Here is a 21228-nt window from a genome sequence, read left to right as displayed (position 1 = left end):
CTATGCATTCATCAACGGTGACGCGCTGCAGTGTGACACTTATTTTGCGACATCTATGCAAAGCACACACTTTTGTGTTGACTATGTCTAAAGCATTAAACTTTCCAATTTTTTTGTAAAACAGGATCCACCAACCACACGATTTCATTACATAGACACATTAAAGAACAGTCGTCAACTGTCGTCAACATGACAGCGTGCTTCAATGGACCCAGCTAAAGGGTTGACCATTGTGCTATTGTTATGTGTTCACAGACACATGCACTCCACATAACATTACACAGGTACTTCACTGCTCCCTAAGGTTGGCTCTGTGGGGAGTTATATAAAGTGGTGATAATCAGTGGCAATGTACTTGCAGCATGCTACTGAACTGCAGTACTCTGCTGGTTGATTAATGCAGTCATTATGATAATTGATTGGGTTTAATTGCCACCTTAAACCCCTGCTTTTTCCTGCACAAATGCTGTTACCGGTAGCAAAACAAATATTTATAGTTTCTTTGCAAAAAAAAATGCTATACATTATCTCAAAGGCCATCTTATTGGCCACTAAAGGTGGCGCTATATTTTAATCTGATGAGCAAATATCGATAATGATGATGTTTTTTTACTTGTATGGTGGGCGGATGCAACTGAAACTTTTTGGTGATATCACAAAATGCTTTAAATTAGAACAAAGTGTAAACTATTTTTTTTACACATTTGTACATATATATGTATATATTACTTAACCTAACCCTAACCCTAACCAAAAGTAATCAACCCTATGAAGAGAGGAGTTTCGACTGTATGAGTTGAATGTTGTGTTGATTGTATGTCCTGTTTGTCCTACTCCCTCCCAGCCCTGTGTACCGAGGAGTGTGCTCACGGACGCTGCATGTCTCCTGATACCTGCCAGTGTGAACCTGGCTGGGGGGGGTTGGACTGCTCCAGCGGTGAGTAAGCACTGGGTCAGATGTGTTCAAATCATTCACTTGGCCAGTTATACATTATTTATTAGTGACTGCAATTAATCTATTCACATTGGCCTTTTCAGTTTGAAACATTCAATGTTAAGTCAAATGTATTGTTTTTTTTCTTCTTTTTTGTCCTTTGTCATGCTTTAATCGTAAAGGTTCTGCACTTAGATCATGTATATTCCGTTTTAGGAAACATGCCACGACACACAGTGTAGTCTATATTGTTTGTTATAGCTCATTTTCCTTTTGCGAAACGAAGCTATATCAAACAAAAACTGTGCTTGGAACACAACCTATTGGAAAAGGCATTGCATTAATTCCACATGAGTAGAGCTACTCTGCCTAATGGGATACATTGTTTGTGTAATATAGAGAGACATTTGTGACCGTTTTTACACCAAACATTAATACCCTAGAACAGTGCACTATTTAATGAGCGAATAAAGAAAGAAAACAGTATTATACTTGAAACTGACAGAACCCTTATTTGAGTGCTTGTGTTTACTACATATGGACAGTGCAGTTTGATGGACTGCAAACATCCCCACATGGAGTGGGTGCTATTTGCCCTGCTGTGTCATTAAAGCAAGTGGAGCTATTGTTCGGAATGTGTTACTATTGTACTGCTGCTTAACCGTAGTTCAGTCATGTTGTGTCCCTGCAGTGATGCAAACCTTTGTACAGCCTTCTAGATACTAGATTGTGAAGCTTTTATCGGCATCCCTGCTGAGTTTGGTTCTTCTGTTTGCTGTGTGTGTGTGTATGTGTGTGTGTTATTTTAGTTATTGCATCCCAACTGTTTACTTGTGTTATTGATGTTGAGGACCAGGCAGCCAGTCTGTGATCCAGGTAAGACAAAACAGCCACTAGACTGAGAAGACTTAAAAGACGAATATTTGAGCATAAAGAAAAAAGCTATATAGGGTGATGATGCCACACTGAGAATTAGTCAAGTAGCACAACAGTTTGCATTACTTAATCCGGCACAAACTGTATCCAGATTGCAGAGGAATGTGTGATTAAACATTTGGATTCCCTGCTGTTATCAAACCCCGTCCTTAGCCTTTGATATGATCGTCTGTTTCTCATTAGTTTGTATGGCGTGTTTCTATCGGAATCTATCGGATCTTTAAGGATAAAAAACTTTGACAGTCAGTAAACAATTGTTTTTTGGCAAATAAATATAGAAAAACAACAAATATGCTTGAAATTGCATTCTCTTCAGTATTACAACCCTGTCCACATGTTCAAATCTTTGATATGAACATGTTTAAAAGATAAATGATCTACAGGATCAGAAATTGCAAACAAATGGAAAAATAAAAATGAAACAGATTGTAATCTAGCAAAAAGTGTGTTGATTGGAGGTTTAGTTATCTCCTACTGCATGCTTGTCTAAAGGCATTTACTATATGACCAAAGACCGATAGCATCGCAAAGGCTGAGGTAGCATTGAGATTTTACAATGCCATATTCTTTCTACTGTGCTCATAGTGTTGCAATGAAGGAAGGGTAGCCACAGGGATGTCTTTTTATGTTGTCTTGCAGGTAACAGGATTAGCCATTGGAGCAGAGTGTGTAAGCCTTGGGTATTCTTTCCTCCCCAAACCTATCCGCTAGTCCGGTTAGAGAGAGTGGCACTTTGTTGACGCGCCAAGTTATCTAAAAAGCTCCATTGTGTTAAGACAGCCAGTGAAACAGAACAATGCAGAGCTGGAGGGGAGAAAAAAAGTTGGGGCTAAGAAAAAAAGAGGAAGAGGGAATGGAAAAGGAATTGAGGAAAATAGAAAAACAAAGTAGAACAAGAAAATTACATTTGGAATTTTCTGATGTTTTCAGTCACGTTTACAAGGTGGAATGATTGATGAGGAGGATTGTACAAAAAAAGAGTGTGTTCCCTTTTGCCACGGTTTGGGAATTGGACTTACTAGCTTTTAGCAGCGATAGCCAGAAGGTAGAGCCGGGCCTATATTATGTTATCTTTGATAATAAAAACACAAGAAGTGCAACAGAAGCTAATGAGTTATAAATAGAATATCAAATTAACTTTACAGTGGAAAGCCATTCCGTGACAGTGAGAGATTACCAATGGATATTTTTACATCCATTGTGTAGACAGGCGCAATAAGCTTCCATTTGCCTCGGTAATGCCCGATTTGATTCCTATATATGAATTCCTATATGTGTCTACATAAGTTAAATATATGCCAACAGGTTCTGTTAATAAACTCTTCATGTTATAGCCGTATTCGAAGAGATAGAAGAGTGAGATTCAGTTTTTCTTGGTGCATGTCTGGAAGAATGGAAAATTGCAATGCCTTTGGGCAGCATGAAAGTCACGAGAAATGTTCTCCTTCTACTAGATATGAAGAGAAATGCTTGAACATGACAATTCAATGCCAAAAATAAATATGACAAATTGTATGGGCAGCATGGGCAAACCTTCACCTTCACCGAAAAGGAATGGGGGAAAGGAACTTTGGCTTTGACTCAGTCAGTAGAAGTTTTTACACTGCCAAATATGCCCGTCTGATCCCCGCCTATTTCCCGGCATGGTCTGCACGTTAACACTAACCGAGGTAATATACTAGCTTGAGTTTGCACTGCAATAGACCCTCTTGGACCCTACACATATTGGAGGTTTAATTTTATTTTAAATGCGTTAGACGGCATTGCGGTCCCAGGGGCGGGGCTTGGGTAGAGGTGACGCTGCGTTGTCTCTACAACGGAGACAACGCACCAATATCGACTTGAGTAGTTCTAACTGGAGAGACGTGAAATCCATCATGGGAGAGAAGGTCATGCAGTTACATTTAACGAAGACAAAGATGGTGCGATCTACGAGAAAATAGCTGAGGAACTTTCCTTCAGAGGCTTTTGCCGGGATAAAAAACTTGGAAATAGTAGCCTATTTGTAGCCTACACAATTGATGAAGTCTACTTATTCTTGCATGTGAGTGGCTTGAATAACAAAATAAAAAACATTAGACTATACTAATTATTCTATTAATCTGCGTCCACGTCACGTGAATGTCAAGGTTGCTATGGGGGTTGGTTGCTTTGGACTCTGCTATCGCTGATCCGTTGAAAACAACTACAAAAGCGTCACATGTTTAGAGCCGTTATTGTAATGCGCTTTCCACGGTGGACCAACGTAGTTTTAATATATTCTGTTGTGAGACTGGGTTTAAGGGATGTGGTTAGTTCCAGTTTTTGAGGTCTGCTGCAAAAATCGGATAAATCTGATTGTTGTTTTGACCAATCCATTACTAGAGCGTGCACTGCAAAGCTGCAGTCGAGTGGTTGGAAAAAAATAAAGTGACAGCTGAATGAAAAGTGTAAAGCTTTGCTAAAAATGCAGAAATGTAAAATGATTGTTTTTTTGACTGATGGGCTTAAGAGGGCCTCTCCATATATATATATATATATATATATATATATATATATACCTGTGTATATTCTGAGAAACGCTCCCATCTAAAATGCATGGGTTTAGATTTCGTTCTCTGCAGTACGAATAAAGTCGGACAATCTTGCTCTGGGACACGATTCAATAGATACAAAATTTCGTACACATGTTTTTGAAGAGGAATGCTGTAGAAAACAGGGAAATCAGAGTATCCCTAATACACTACATTTACCCTTGTTGTTTTCACACAAACATAACTAGGGTGCACTGTACTATCTGCGCCAGTGTTGTGCCTGAACGCGTTCATTGAACGATAGTTCATGAACTTGTTCATATTTTGGGCGAACGTGAACTGAACGTACTGTATTACTGCCTGATGAACGTTACTGTGAATTCGTTCATCCTGGTGTCTGTGAAAGGCACGCCCACTTCAATAGGGGGATTATTTGTTTATCAACACGGCGGATGCGTGCGCAGAATGATCGGCAAAGAAAATTTGTTTGACCGGTTGCCATGGTTATCTCCGTGTGGTAAATTTGCAGTTGCGGTGTTGTCAGGTTACTGTTACATTAAACTGTAATCAGACAAAGCGGTTATATGCTATAGACCCTAGAGTATCTGTGGTATAAAGGCTGGGACGGATTTCGAATTATAAATATGTACAATCCATAACGTTAGCTCTCTTGCTCGATCAGCGGACAAGAATACCTCCTTGAATCATTGCTTGTTGGCCGGTAACGGAAAGGGGGGCTGTTTACGTTTGGTTGTAGTCTTTTTGCTTGGTTCTCCATCCCAACAGTAGGGCTAGAACTGAGCGATAAGACTACAACCAAACGTGAACACCCCCCTCCCCCGTTTCCGGCCAACGAGCAATGAGTCTTCCAACAGAAATCAATGGTTTTTACAAAATGCGATAAATGTGCAATAAAACACGATATCGTGCTCTGGGTCACAATTCAATAGATTAACGTTTGTGCGCATGGCCACGAAATCGCGCGATACCGGGTTGGCCTACTACCCTTCCTAGTGTGTTTTACAAAGAGCCTTAGACATTTCAATTGAATCGAAATGTCTGCCTGTATTTAATTTAATTTGAGATGTTGGCTTGTGTGGGTTTGTAATTTTAATGGAATTATTCAGAGAATTTACCTTCTCTCCATCAAAACTTGAAAAAGATTGCAGAAAAGCAACATTCAGCCAACAAACGTTATGCAGTGTAGACAACAGGAGGTGTTCTCTTGGAGTGGAGCTCGCAAAGTTTGTATCAGCAATGTATTTGAATTACAAGTTCAATCCACTTTTAGAGACAACAAAGTCCCAAAATATGTTCTAAGACTAGTACAACAAGTACCTTAGGGGAGCAAAGATGCCTTGCTCAATGATGATTCCTTCCTCTACTTGAATGTGTTTGGTTTTTAACTGAATAAATATAATCATCTTCAATGTACCATAGACTTAGAGTCTAATAAATCCACCCCCCCCCCCCCCCCCCCAACACAGACATTTATTTATTATTTATTTGATTAGGAAATTGCACATTAATCAACATGTCAGCCAGAGCATCAATATAAATATGCCGGAGTTAGCTTAGTTGCTAATTTACATCCGTTGTCCTAAGGCAAGTCAAAAACATACCAGTATACAAAATAGATAAAAAACACTTTTTCACACAAAATAGGTCCTAATTCACATCAAGAGTCCATGTAGAAAAAGTAGAATGACCAAAGGTTACATATTAGAGCAGGTCTGGCTTGCTACTAACCACTGTTTAAGGGTCTTTTTAAAGGTGGTTTAAGTGGCACAGTCTCTAACATGAGATGGTAATATATTCCAGGACTGTGTTCCTCTGATGGACATCACCATTTGACCAAATTTGGTCTTGCGGCATACAGACATCCACACCCACCCACTCCCAATCTCAGATACAAGGGAGAAGTGCATGTAGAACACAGATCCATAACATTGAGATATTCTCAGATATTCTTCAGTTAACTCCGAGGCGGTCCATGGAGACCAGGGCAAGCTTTTCCGTGATGCTCTCTTAAATGATTTGCTGACAAAGCAACTTCACCATTTTCAGACCTAGAGGTGTTCCTGGGAGAATTCCCTGTGTCAATGTTTATTATTCAACTTTTAATTCAATGCGGAAAGTCTGTTTGGTGCCAGCGCGCCTCTTGATCAAAGTCATTAGACACTGGATTTAGGCGCTTTGCTGTTGAATAATTGAAACCTGTAGACGATAAAGAAGTCGACTTTGCTGTCTCAGTAGTTAAGGCCCACCAGACTACTTCTGTCTTAGATAGACAGAAAGATAAGAAGGAGGGAGGGGGCGGTATAGGGTGGGATGGATGGGATTGAAGAGGTCATTTAGAGAAGAGGGAAAGAGGGAAAAAGAAGGTAGATGGGATGGAGAGAGCGAGAGAGAGATTGGTGGGTAGATAAGTAGGAAAGACTGATTCATGCTTTGTCTTCTCACTGTCGTCCACTCGGCTAGGTATCGATTAAACAATTAACACTGTGGTGTCTATTAAACCCCACCAACAACTCCGATAAGGATTAAACTAAAGTTCCATCATTACTTATGCAAACTCAGTTCACTAGCTCCAACCTCATCTCAAGACACTGTCACACTCTTCCTGCCTTTGGGCTTTGCATTGTTCAGGCAAATACAAATATCTAGGAGAAAAAACAAAAATGTGGCCTGCCTGTATTTATTCATTCACATTTCAGAAGATTTATTTTTGATTAAATGTGTTTTGATTGAATCTCATTGAGTATTTTTGTTTTATCTCCAGATATTCAGGATCCAGGGATCCAGGATATCCTAAAAGAATTCATGTGAAAACAGTTTAACGAGGCATAAAAATACAAAAATGAAAAAAGTTACTACTTTTTCGAAAGAATTATTAAAAACATTCCGCCATCTACAGCCCAATAGGACTTGGCCATTTTACAAAGGAAAACAAAAGGGTAAAATGTCTTAGATAAAATGCATACGGTAAAAACTACAAAAAACCTAGCTTAATGTGGATAATGACCTTAAAGAAAGTCAGATTGAGATGGAATTCATACCATTCATTCTCCATCATGATGGCATGCTATGATGAGAATAGCAAGTCCAAAGGAGTTTTAGAAATACAATTCTAAATGGTAAGGTTCATTTCCATTGAAAATTAAATTAAAGGGGTGCAAAGCGATGTCCCAGTTTGAAAATATTACTTGAACCCATTGGGCTTAATGCATCTTAATGTGGCTTAATGGCCTTTAACTGATTGAAATAAATCAGAAAAAAACATCTCAAGGACTTCTCATGGTGTGCATCTACCAGAGATGGGAGTAAGTCCCATACATGCAAGTCTCAGGTCAGTTGCAAGTCTTAGCCCTCAAGTCTCAAGTAAGTCCAAGTCGTCAGTAAGGAGGATCAAGCAATCAAGTCCAAGCACAGCTTTAGTCAAGCAAGTCAAGTCAAGTCTCATCATCAAGTCAAGTCAAGTCATTATCAAATTCGTTTTTTTCAAATGTCTGTATTTCATCAAACCTGTTTTTCAGTCATTTTTTTTAAATGTAAGAAGATAAGTTACGTAATGAATCAGCTTTTACATGAATGAATCTCAAACAGCTTTTTAATTTGTGTGTGAGAGAGAGAGAGAGAGAGAGAGAGAGAGAGAGAGAGAGAGAGAGAGAGAGAGAGAGAGAGAGAGAGAGAGAGAGAGAGAGAGAGAGAGAGAGAGAGAGAGAGAGAGAGAGAGAGAGAGAGAGAGAGAGAGAGAGAGAGGTGAACATCAGAACATGTTCATCAGAACAACTGACAGTTGTGAGCCATTACATATGTCCATTACACTTGCAAAAAATCAAATTTGTCGAAACTTTTGCACTGAGTTGTGACCGATGGGGTCTTGGTGTGATGGCGCATAACACCAACAGCAGAACGGTTATCCAAATAACAAGGAAGTGTACAACACTTGCGTTACAGTCCTGGAGCTCTATATCTAAATAATATCATATAATACATAGATATCTATATCATATAACATATTGTGTGCGCCTCCAGACGATATTATGAATCACAAACGACTTTGTCGGGTTCTGCGACGTCTCTGGTTCTTCCACTTTCACATGAAGTCGACTGAACCGCGCGCTGTCTGCTGCCGGCTGCAGCAGACAGCGCCAAAGACACGTCAAAGAACCGACAAGAAACACTTGCGTTACAGTGTGTGTATTCACACACACACACACACATGTGGCGCTCGCACGGTCGAGTCTCATTGGCGGGCCAACGTCTCTGGGCGGGCCCGGCAGAGTAAGGGAATGTCACGTTGCGTGGAAGAGGGCGGGTTGCCAGGTTGCAGGTCAGGAGCACTCGCGCACAATAAAACAATGTTCATCTAATATTTTTTTTATTATTATTATTTAAAATATTTAACAAGACTGCAATGACTTGGCAAGTCACATGACTCAAGTCAAGTCAAGTCACAAGTCAGGAAGGGGCAAGTCAAAGTCAAGTCAAGTCTTTCGTTAGTGTTGGTCAAGCAAGTCACAAGTCGCAAAACTGGCGACTCGAGTCGGACTCGAGTCAAGTCTTTGACTCGAGTATCCCCATCTCTGGCATCTACATCCTCCAAAAGGAAAACAGAAACTGTGCACACTATTCATAAATTAAACATGGTCAATTCCTTTTGCCTTTGAAAAGCCAATACGAGAACCAATCAGCCCTTTAGTTACTTTAGTCACTTTAGTCACCCCAGTCACTTTAAAGACCTCAATAATAAAGTGTGTGTGTGTGTGTGTGTGTGTGTGTGTGTGTGTGTGTGTGTGTGTGTGTGTGTGTGTGTGTGTGTGTGTGTGTGTGTGTGTGTGTGTGTGTGTGTGTGTGTGTGTGTGTGTGTGTGTGTGTGGTGATCTCTGGCAGAACAGGTGCTTTTCTAAGTGTTCATTGTTATCATTGTAAAAACACAAACACAGACAGATAAGGCATTTGTCAATAGAAAACAGAAGTGAGTTTAGCTAGTATATGAGAATAAGACCTATTCTTAAATAGTTCATGAAAATTATGGTGACCATTATTGTAAAACAAAACAACCTTGATTCCTTTTCGCAAGACACTTATAGAGGACACTTTTTTGTACTTATATAATATTTAATAAAAGCCTAAATATGAACCAGTTTTTGCTTGTGCATTTTATTTGCCAATATATATTTTCACACCTTAAATGCCTGGTGGAATTTTGCAACAGTATGCACTTATATAATTGATATGCAGACACACGCACATAGATCTAGTAAATAGCACCAAAAGGCTTTGTGTGACATGTCCTACATCATGTGTGTTGTGTGGTCCTTCTGAGCAGGCTGTGGGAGCGACTTCTGGGGCCCCCACTGCAGCAACCGCTGCCAGTGCCAGAACGGAGCCAAGTGTAACCCAATAACGGGTGCCTGCGTCTGCACGGACGGGTACCAGGGCTGGCGGTGCGAGGAGCCCTGCGAGGCCAGCTTCTATGGCAAGGCCTGCCTGCTGGAGTGCCAATGCCTGAACGGCGCCACTTGCCACCACGAGACGGGCCGCTGCCTCTGTGCACCGGGCTACACCGGGGTCTAGTGAGTAGTCCCTTCGATGTCAGCGTTCCTTCAACATGGGTACTTTCTTTCATTGTTCTTTAGGTGCAGGTAAGTGGAATCATTTGTCACGGCGAATAATATGGTCAAGAAATATTGTATCGTTCATTCAAATAAAAGATTGTCACCGGAGTTTAAATCTGCACTATGTAGCCTTTTTCAGCATAACCATTGATAAATAATTTAATTGAACAACCAAGTATAACCAAGTGAGAATAAATATATATCATATCAAATATATCATGATCATAAAACAGTATTCCAATTGAAGACCAGTTTCGTGTTCTAGCAGCCTTGGTCTCCCCTTTCAAAAAGAACAGACAGGATTCCTTTCTTAATAAATTAAAATAATACATATAATCTCCTAACCTACCCCATGTTTTACCCTCCCTCCACACACACACACACACACACACACACACACACACACACACACACACACACACACACAGTTGTGAGGAGCAGTGTCCTCCAGGCAGCCATGGGCTCCAGTGTGAACAGCGTTGTCCGTGCCAGAACGATGGATCCTGCCACCACGTCACTGGAGAGTGCTCCTGCCCCGCCGGTTGGATTGTAAGACCCTGATCCCACATGACCTCTAGAAACAGAAGATAGGACACATGAATCAACCATTAATGAACATTAGTTAATGCTAGTAAATTCACTGTTTAGTAAAGAAGAAGAACTTCTCTATGACTAAATGTCTCTAATTCTGCAACATTTAGTCATCATTTTCGAATGATGTCCATGTTAACTAATAGTGTTAGGTGTCGTGAAAACGAAGGTATTCATTTACACATTGTTTTAATCAGTGTGTGTGTTTGTTGTGCATATATGACAGGTCACTGTGTTGTGTTCAGGGCTCATAGTGTTTGTTCATTTGTACGTCTATGACGGGTCACTGTGTTGCGTTCAGGGCTCATAGTGTTTGTTCATTTGTACGTCTAACGGGTCACTGTGTTGCGTTCAGGGCTCAGTGTGTGCCCAGCCGTGTCCCTTCGGATCCTATGGAGTCAACTGTTCACAGGAGTGCACGTGCCGCCACGGTGGCCTCTGTGACCACATCAGCGGTCAGTGCCAGTGCACGGCGGGCTACCTTGGAGAAAGGTACGTGTTGCTTGATACCAGATTGGGGTTCTGCTATAAAGGATTATAAAGAGGTCCAGATACGATTTTGGAAATGTCTCCACTCAGTGATCCAGTGGGCCCTTTCTTCAAGAGCAAATTGTGAAACAATTCCTTAATGTTGATTTCTAGGGGTGTGACGATACACTCAGCTCACGAGACGAGACGAGACACGATATTGGGTTCACAAGAGCGAGACGAGACGAGATTTTAAGAAAACTACAATGACAAATTATATGACTGGACCAACAGACTTTTATTTAACCAAGTGGCGCATGTATTTTGAAATGTTTTATTATAACTTTACATGCATGACATTGAAACTAAAACTAAAATTTATAAAAGTTAAATTAAAATAAATTCTCTTTTTTTCAATTGCAAACAATATTATGTGCAAAACCAAATCAAAGTACCCAAAATGTACTTTGATTAAAGGTATTCGTTTTCGCGGTTATTCAGCCTCTTCTTCTCCTCCGGAAAAACACGACCGCACGGCATTGTGGTATACGGGAGTAAAATGTAGGCTACATCGTATGTACACTCAAATTTTGGGTATTTTAAGTGCACTATATAGTGCATGAAATTAACCACTGAGAATTCGAACACCACTACAAAATGGCGAGCACCCTAAATAGTACACTATATCCGTGATAGGGAACGATTTCGAACACAGCTTATGGCTGCTTTCGATGCTTCCCCTGCTTCCCCTCCTTCTCCTCATCTTCTTTTCCTTCTCCTTATTTAGGTTCTGGCAGGCTAGATGTAGCAAAGGCGCATTACTGCCCCCACAGGCGACAAATAGAGGTTTGGATAAATCACAAATTTCGCGAGACCGATTTGTAACGCGACGGGTAATATCGTCGAGTTTAATCTCGCGAGATCTCGTGGCACGAGATCTCGTCGCACCACTATTGATTTCTGTATTTTTTTTCACAAAAATCGACCACCTCTATTGCACACATTGTCTGCATTGGGAGGCAATACCTTTCAGCCTCTTTTTGGTGTTTACCCCCTTCGGCTCCTAGTTTCCATCTTTCTCTCTCTATATCTTTCTTTCCCTGTGTCATTATTTTAAATTGAGTCAAATTACCTTCATTTATTTAGGTTCTCAGACAGGTGATTAGCTTAAATGGAATAATTTCTAGACCGGGTAATTTCTCTCACACTTACACATTTTAATGGAATAAGCCAAGATAAGGGCCAGAGGAAGTGAGCACTCTTTAAGTGTGACAGATTCTCACAAGGAGCCATTTTAATTGAACAATTTGTCTATTTCTGAATGGTCTCAACAAAGACGTGAAGAGAATGAAGTTCACTTTGTTGCTTTCACCCATTTCATGTGTTCACAACCTCCCCGTCTTGGCTATGCATTGGGCTCATCATCATTCATAAAGATGTACTGTGTATTGCGAGACCGCTATTTAGAATTCAAAGTGCTTCCCGCTATAATGTCCAGCCTAGGGACCTCAAAGTAGCCCACAGAGCCAGAAAAAGATTCGTGTTTTTTTATGGTTGTGTTAGTCATACAAAAACCGAATATATACCGAAGAGAAAAACTCAAGTTAAGTGCAAAGTAGAAATTAAGGCTATTTAGTGCGGTTGAAAAGCAAGCCACAGTAATGTAATCATGTGTCTTCAAACAGCAATAGATTAAATTATTCTAAGGCTTTATCTTTCTTTTTTTTCTGTCTTTTTTTATTATTCTCTACAAATGTTAGGACCCTACTCCTTTCATAATTTTTGTCTTGTTTCACTGTCACTAAAATTATTAATCGGGTTGGAAATATGATAGATTAACTATTCTATAGTTGATATATATTTTATATCAAATGGATTCAAACTATATCTCTTTCGCAATTTGTTTAATTCAAATCTTTTCAATTGATTTAAGCCATTCACCATTTCTTTACGTCTTAAACTATGTGGCTTTATTAAAACATATTTTCAACCTCACTTTACACTATTATTATAGTCCTTCCGCCTCTTTCTCGGTCCACAGGTTCAGGTCTAAACAAACTTTATTTTAAATTTATATATATATATATGGGCGCTTCTCCAGTGAGCAGAGGGGGGAAGATCCTCCTTAACGTTGTTGAGAATAAAAAATGCAGATTGCCCAGACGACTGTAGTGAATTAATTCCCTTAATGCCTTTGTATATGTAATGTTTGTTTCCCTGGTTAAAGGGACATTAGCACACCCTATGGCCTATTGACAATTACTTCAGGGAGGACGTTCCTCCCTCAGCCTCCGTTGACTCCCATTCATTTCCCCGAAGGTGTTGGCGGCCGGTGATAACATGGGGTTCAATGGGATAGTGGGTGTGACTACCTAAGGGATCTGGATCCCGCCTATGTCTATTCACGAATAGGCTGGAGCCCTGGCTGCACTATGAACCAAAAAGCAGGAGCCCTGGCTGTGGAACAGCCCGGAGGGAGGGGTTATCCCCTCAAGTCTAGGCTACGAGAACCAACTAACCCGCTCAGTCGTATGCCTCGTTTCCACCGAGCGGTGCGCTACTGTTTGTTGCGGTACAGTGCGGCTCTGTTCGCTTATGGCGCGTTTCCACCAGAGGGTGCGGATCGGTTCACTTCGCAAAGGTGCGGCACGGATCGCGTTTCAACCGCCAAAAGTGGGCGTGTCTTAGACTCTAAAATGCATTTGGTGTTGTGGAATTTCTCAGCCATCCTGAGGTTGTGTGTATTTAATAAGTGGACGGAATCCTTGTCTTTGCTTACCAAGCAGATGTGTACAATTGGAATGGTGCTATACTAAATGTTTTTCTGCATAATCATTTTTTTTTTGGGGGGGGGGGGGGGTACTTTCCCCACCAAAGCTCAGACCAAACCTATGCCCTTGCCTGAACCCCACCTCGCCCCACCTGGGATGACCTTGAATACCCTCCGGTGACCTCTAATGACCCTCTATCCTACCGTCTCAGGTGTCAGGAGGAGTGTCCCCTGGGCTCCTACGGGCCCCAGTGCGCCCATAAGTGCGACTGCCAGAACGGTGCCAGGTGCTACCACATCAGCGGCGCCTGCCTTTGCGAAGATGGCTTCAAGGGACCCAGCTGCGGCGACCGCTTCTGTCCGGTGGGCCACTACGGCCTCATCTGTGACAAGTACTGCCCCTGCCACCCTTCCAACACCGTCAGGTAACTTTCTGAGAACTGCACCTTCAGCAGCCACAGCGGGAACATCTCTCTCTTATTTACTGCTCACTAATGTGATCATGTTATACCGCTGTTGCTCCTAACACAGCAGCACTGTGACTTTTATTTCCTTCCTTTCATTGTTTGCTTGTGGAGCACCGTGACCCTTTTGTTGTTTTGTTGTATTTAAAGATAGAGGATCTGTTCTATTCTGCATAGGATATTCTATATTTTACTTCAATATACGTTTTTTTGTATAAATATATGGACAGCTACAAGAAATACTATTACCACATGTCCAGTGTGATTAAATTAGTTTCCATATTTTTTTCAGTTTAAGTGCCCTGGCCATGCTCAGTTAACCAATAGTAAATGATTGGATATTATCCATTGTACAGCATTGTACTCACCTGAACAGGGAGAAAATAAGGTGTTTTTTGGACACAAGAGGCACAAGTAGCGATCTTCTTAGGGGTCCGAGCAGCGAAGCTGCTTGGTCCCCTATTGTTTCTGTAGCGTTTGTTTTTTTCTCAAATTCTGTAAAAGTCGTACTGCAGCCTATACCGTCAGTCGAAAACTCTTGAAATTTTCAGGTAGAGTTACCAATAACTCTCACTACCCATGAACCCACATTTGTGGTACTGCACCAAAAGGTGCCGCTATTGTAAAAAATCTTGAATTAGGTTTATTTCTCCTCACCAGATTGACCTGGACTCAAAATTCTTTCAGAATATTAATCCTCTAGAATCAGATGCATTTATATATTTTCTTTACTTTTCCCACAATTTCATGTTAAAGCTAAACATGATAAAAAGATTCACAGGCTACAAAAATAATCAAAAATTCACCAAAATCGCTGCATAAAATCTTTAGACCAAGCCTCACAAAAATCGTCGAACAGAATTGGTTTTATTTAGTTCCATTTGAGAAATATTGGAAAAAAAAAAACATACAACTATTATTAGGTGGATACCAATACTCCCCCACTACCAATAAACCCAATTTGTGGTACTGCACCCTAAGGTGGCTCTATTTAAAAAAATTATGAACTAGCGTTATTTCTCCTTACCAGATTGATCTGGACTCAAAATTCTTTCATCATATTAATCTCTAAAATCAGATGCATCTTTTTCATCCTGGTCTTCTGCTCTAAAAATGTTTAACTTTTCCACAATTTCATAGAAAAGCCAAACATCCACAGTCTCAACCCATTTTGCCTATTTTACCATTTTGTTATTGTATAACTACCATACGGCTATCATTAGGTGGATACCATTAACAGTGCCAATTTTCAGATCTTTTAAGAAAGCCCTTAATTCTCTTGTGAAATGTGTGCTTGGAGTTTTCTTGGTGTTCTGTGCTTATCAATAGACATTCTCACGATGTGTATGAGGCTTCATGCAGTTCAGGAATGTCAGTGGCTCAACAGTATAATGCCTTGTACTGGTGATCCTTACGTTGAGAGTTCGAATCCCGATGATAGCATGCTGAACATGACATTCGGTGATTGCTTTGCAGCTCACCTGAAAGCCGAGGCACAGTATTACATTAAGTGAAACATCTTCATCCACATCTTTCCTTCATAATTATGTCATATTTATATATCTTCCATTAGTGTGTTCTTGACTTTTAATTTTGCCCGGACCCCGTTAATCACTGCTTGCGGTTATATTTCTACTTATCTTTCCCTAAATGCAGAACAAAACAAATGCGACATCCTACATCCGGGTAGGAATAATAATAATACAAAAAGGTCCTCTATTCCTCCCTCTCTGCCAGCTGTCACCCCCTGTCTGGAGAGTGTGGCTGCACTGCGGGCTGGGCAGGGTTCTCCTGCAACGAGACCTGCCCCTCAGGTTACTATGGAGAGGACTGCAGGGAGCTCTGTGACTGTGACAACGGAGCCGACTGCGACGGCATCACCGGCGCCTGCGTGTGCGCACCGGGCTACATGGTGGGTGCAGTTCATATGCACTTCATTTGAAGTTCATTTGAAGTCCCTGTGTAGTTCATGGAGGGCGTGTAATCCACGAGGGATCCCTCATGCCCCCTGGAAATCCAGTTTTTGGCTGCCTGACTTTTAAAATAAAGAGTTTCATTACAAAATGTTAACTAGTGTTAAATTGAACTAGTGTTCAATTAACACTAGTTTATTTTCTGACACAGATGTAGTCCATGGGCCAACCTGTCAATCAAGCCAATCATGCCCCCCATATATGCTGTATGTTCAAGTCTTGAAGGCAAATACCGGTCTGGTTGGTCAGACCATCGTAACTGTCTCTCCTGGCTTCAATTATACATCTGTTACCAATATAATTGGTCCAAATTTCGTCCTTGTACTGATAGAGTGATAGAGTCAGATCTATAGAGTCACTCACCCTCTTACTCATTGAGGGTGAGTAATTTATTCACTCAATCACTCAATCACTTTGTCACGTACTCTCTCACTCATTCACTCGCACTGCATTGGCCATAGTAGCAGCAGCAGAGTCAGCAGTATAAATGACCTCACCAGATGTAGGCCCTTCCCGACGTTGGTGTGGAGTCTTCATCAGTGCAGGTGCAGAGCCCGCTGGCTGCAGTGTAGAAGTTATTATTTGTCAGAAGGACCCCGTCCAGGCTATATTATTGAGAGCACAGCTTGTGTGTAAACCACCCCCCCCCCCCATTGCAGCTGCAATCCCTGCTCATGTAGGCCATTGAACGGGCACAATAAAAGCCCATTTAATTTATGTTTCAGTGTTTAAATCCACAAATCCCGTTATGCACTCAAAAACACTTGTTTTTATTTTAAACCTGTGCAAGGTACAGTGAGTAGGGTGGCCATGCCACTGCCATTCATAAACATAACATAACATAATAAACTGATACCTGCCAAGATCACCAATGTCTGTCAATTGCATGTAATCATGCATAAAGCTTTTCAAATGGACATTTTTAAAACATAAATGTGGAAACAGAAATTACTGATGTTTGTTAGTTTCTTTCTTGGCACTCTGCACGTAGTCCGGTAACTTCAACCCCAGCGTGTCCGGTTGCTAAGCGTCGTCAACGTCTTTGGTGGACTATTTCTCTGCTGATCGCTTATTTTCATAAGCATAATGACTGGCGTTCTGTACATTATCCCTTGCATAACAGCACTCTCTCTCTCCCAACAGTCTTGGCTGCGCACTCTCATCCAAATACGTATTGTTTGCGGCGGAGGAAGGGGTAGATAGAAAGACCGGACGAGAAACTGACATCGCTGTGCTGTCCTTCTTCTTAATTGAAGGAGCAGGCAGAGAAAAGCTCTCTCCTGCTGGGCTTTCACTAAAATCAAATACATAAAAAGGTCCCAGCCAGTCCAGATGTGTCAGGTGTGCGCGAGAGACATACGAACGTACGCTTACCACTTTTGTAAATGCCATAGTACATTCGGATCGCATGATAGGAATAGATCTGTTACGATTAGAAACCGGATCAAAGGTGTCCATGTAAACGCGGCTAGTGTGTTGGAATAATGTTGATGTGTTTTTAAAGATATTTCAATTTGTGGAAAAAATTGCGGGGGGGAAAATAAAAAAATGTCTATATATAAAAATATATCGACAGAATATAAAAAAATGTCAACCAAAACTTTCACGACCCCCCTGCAGTACCTCCATGGACCCCCTGTAGAAGATCTCTGCACTAAACCATTAGGCCTTAATGCAGGCTTTAGATAAAGTTGATCTAATCACCCTTTTCAGAGGAATTACGTTTTGAATATGACGTTGAGGAGACAATGTTTAGCTCCTCATTACATTGGGAGTCATTTAATACAAATACATTTGTACTGTACAGGTGGGTCTTCTTTTCCATTGCATCTTTGACCTCTTTCTTTCTTTCTTTCTTTCTTTCTTTCTTTCTTTCTTTCTTTCTTTCTTTCTTTCTTTCTTTCTCTCTCTCTCTCTCTCTCTCTCTCTCTCTCTCTCTCTCTCTCTCTCTCTCTCTCTCTCTCTCTCTTTCTTTCTTTCTTTCTTTCTTTCTTTCTTTCTTTCTTTCTTTCTTTCTTTCTTTCTTTCTTTCTTTCTTTCTTTCTTTCTTTCTTTCTTTCTTTCTTTTAACAGGGAGAAGACTGCTCACTCAGGTGTGCTCCAGGCTGGTATGGGACAAACTGCAGCTCCTCTTGTTCATGCCACAATCATATCTCCTGCTCCCACGTTGATGGCTTCTGTTTTTGCAGAGAAGGTACTGATGCTTTCTGGCTAGCACGGTTGGTTTGAATGCCAAGCAGGGCTGGTAGATTGGGGGTCTTGGTTGGAGACCAATTGGTGCTGGTATAGGGGTTGGAGGGCCACTAGGGGGTCATTTTTCTCAATGGCCTATGTTATATCCACTATGGCCAAGGATGGAGACTGTCTGTCTGAGCAATGGTCTTTCGGAGGAGAACCATTCCCTGTGGTCACTAAAGATCCCATGACAAAGTGGACAGAGTCAGAGTGCTAACCCTGATGTCCTGGTGCCCCCCCTCCCCCAACAAGAGCACAATGAGATCCAGACTCCCAGACAGCTTGATCATCATCCAATGTACTTTGGCGTGTAAACACCTGAAACGTAATCTTCTTCATCTGTGCTTGCATCAAAAGTCAGAGATTCATATCACATCCAGAAACAACTGATTCACAAAATACATGAACAAGAGCATGATAAGCATGGATGTAAGTTGCATAATTTGGTTCATGTGCCGTTGCTTGTGTGTGTGGGTGAGTAGGTAGGTAACACCAGGTGGAGCTGGGCGATTTATCAAATTTTGATCGCGATTTCAGCGTCGAACGATCACAAGATTAACATAATCGTTTTTTTTTTTGTTGTTTTTTTGTTTTGTTTTTACATGTTTTATAGGAAGGGCAGAACAGCTGGCTACATATCTGTATATTATTCTTTGTGGCCTTTTTCTGTAATTTTTTAGGCAAAGTTTTTTTCGGCAGAGACATGCTGAACACATACAGCATGTTTTCAAACTCGAATATAATCGTTAGTTCTGATTTGAATATTGACCAAAATAATCGTGATTATAAGATTTTTCCCATAATGGAGCAGCCCTAACACCAGGACATATTCCTTCCAGCGTGGAGAGGACTACCATGAATAGGAACTGATGCTCAAGACCCTGTGTCTGTCCAAATTTGAACAAACAGAGAGCAAAAATACAATATTAAAGCCCCTTAATATTGTGGGTCGCTTATCTATTGATGAATTAACTGTGAAAATAAACTCTGTTGGTAAACAATGTGTAACTAGAAAAACAACAGATTTATCTCCGTCGGCTTGTTATTAGAAGCTTCACTAATTAGAGGCCGCAGAGTCAGAGTTTTGATCACGCCCGTTCTTGATAATCCCACTCAGAGTGAGTACGGTCAAATATTCATGTGCCACAGAGTTTTCTTGGGAACAGTGGTAATTAAAGTGGAGGCACATCTGAGACAGAACGAAGGGACTTTGGGAGTCGTGGTCAGCCTTTTATAACCCTTATTTATATGTTGCCCTCAAAGCTACCGAGCTACGGGAGACCAGTGCAATAAAGTTGAGGCAGTGTTTGTGGGGCAAGTATGGAATCAAATTACTGCCACAATGTTTGAATTTTAAAAGCTATTGAATTTTGTTTATAGAAATTTAAAAAACTATTTAAACATTCATAACATTTAAACATTATACTATGGAAACAAGCTCATCTGAATGTATTGGTTTTGAATCACTTCTTTGAAATGTAAAGGTTGTACTCACTTCAAAAACATGATTTAAAAAAAACAGCCTGTCTTTCTCCCTGTTGGCCATCGGTGACCACATGACAGGCCGCGTTCTCATACACTGACAGTATTCGATTCCATTCAATCTCGATTGTTGAGGCCCTGCTACTGTAGTTAGAATTTTTATGGCTTGAATTTTCTGTATTTTTACCACTTGAATTAATATCATATTCAGAGCGTCAATCATGTGTGTGTAGAGGTAACGGTGTCGTCGCTGTGTGGGTGGATGGCATGTGTGTGTGTGCAGGATGGCAGGGGGTCGACTGCTCCATCCCCTGCTCCAGTGGAACCTGGGGGCTGGGCTGCAACGAGACGTGTGTGTGTGCCAACGGGGCGGCCTGCGACCCAGTCAACGGGACTTGCACCTGTGCTCCCGGATGGCAGGACGAGTACTGCGACAACCCGTGTCCTGTGAGTGGCCCGTCTGATCACGTCCAATTATAAAACACTCACACGCCTCCCTCAAGATGTTATTATGATGTGTGGTGGAACTACTTAACATTTAATAAACTTAGGGAAATGAATTGAATTGTCTTCTACTTCAACATGGGCTTCATGAGTTATATTAAGTGCCTCTAGCGGATAGTTTGTCATATTGTGATGAGGGACATTCTCTTGTCTTTGTGCTTGATGGGTCACATGCTTTGTTCTAATTTAAGATGCTATGCTATTTAAGATTGAGCCTCTGAGTAGGCCGGAGATTTTGTTAATAAAAAGGACTCAATGACATTGTTCTCTAACTGGCTGTGCAACTGGGGGATGTGAGCCAACGTAGCTTTGCTGGCAGGGTGGGATGAGTAGTTCTCAACCATTGCAGACTTATTTTTCAGGAGAAGATTGGACTCTGCAAATAGTATTGCTTCAACAGCGTAATCATGTCTTCCTGTGTTCAGGAGGGAACTCACGGGCTGGACTGTGGAGAGCAGTGTCAATGTGTGAACACAGACGGCTGTGACCCGGTGTCCGGGCAGTGTCGCTGTCAGACAGGATGGACAGGTGAGGGAGCCACCACCTCCACCATGCCACTTCTCAATTGAAACTTTAGATTTCTCTGGTTTAATCATTTTTACATGGAGATTGTGAACATGAATTAAAGACCAAAGCACACAGCCTTGTCGGTACTGTGGTGGAAATTCTTCGAACTGCATTGCCAACGTAACTCAAACGTAAAGAGTTCATTGTAATGAAGGGTTAAAATAGTA

The 21228-nt window shown here is 41.2% G+C and overlaps 1 protein-coding gene across 3 annotated transcripts in view; it reads left to right on the top strand.

Moving 5' to 3' along the window:
• Window positions 1-21228, top strand: part of LOC115558651 (multiple epidermal growth factor-like domains protein 11) — a 67060-nt gene that overhangs the window by 25948 nt on the left and 19884 nt on the right. For all 3 annotated transcript variants that reach the window (XM_030376955.1, XM_030376954.1, XM_030376956.1), the window contains exons 5-13: window positions 845-937; window positions 9719-9965; window positions 10436-10556; window positions 10954-11090; window positions 14049-14261; window positions 16038-16212; window positions 18347-18467; window positions 20274-20437; window positions 20920-21022. In XM_030376955.1, coding sequence (XP_030232815.1) covers window positions 845-937; window positions 9719-9965; window positions 10436-10556; window positions 10954-11090; window positions 14049-14261; window positions 16038-16212; window positions 18347-18467; window positions 20274-20437; window positions 20920-21022 — 1374 coding nt within the window. The remainder of the gene's footprint in view (window positions 1-844; window positions 938-9718; window positions 9966-10435; window positions 10557-10953; window positions 11091-14048; window positions 14262-16037; window positions 16213-18346; window positions 18468-20273; window positions 20438-20919; window positions 21023-21228) is intronic.

This window comes from Gadus morhua, chromosome 14 (assembly GCF_902167405.1).
Source record: "Gadus morhua chromosome 14, gadMor3.0, whole genome shotgun sequence".
NCBI classification, from domain to species: Eukaryota; Metazoa; Chordata; class Actinopteri; order Gadiformes; family Gadidae; genus Gadus; species Gadus morhua.
The sequence above is the reverse complement of the archived record's forward strand: the minus strand, read 5'-3'. Positions and strand labels throughout refer to the sequence as shown.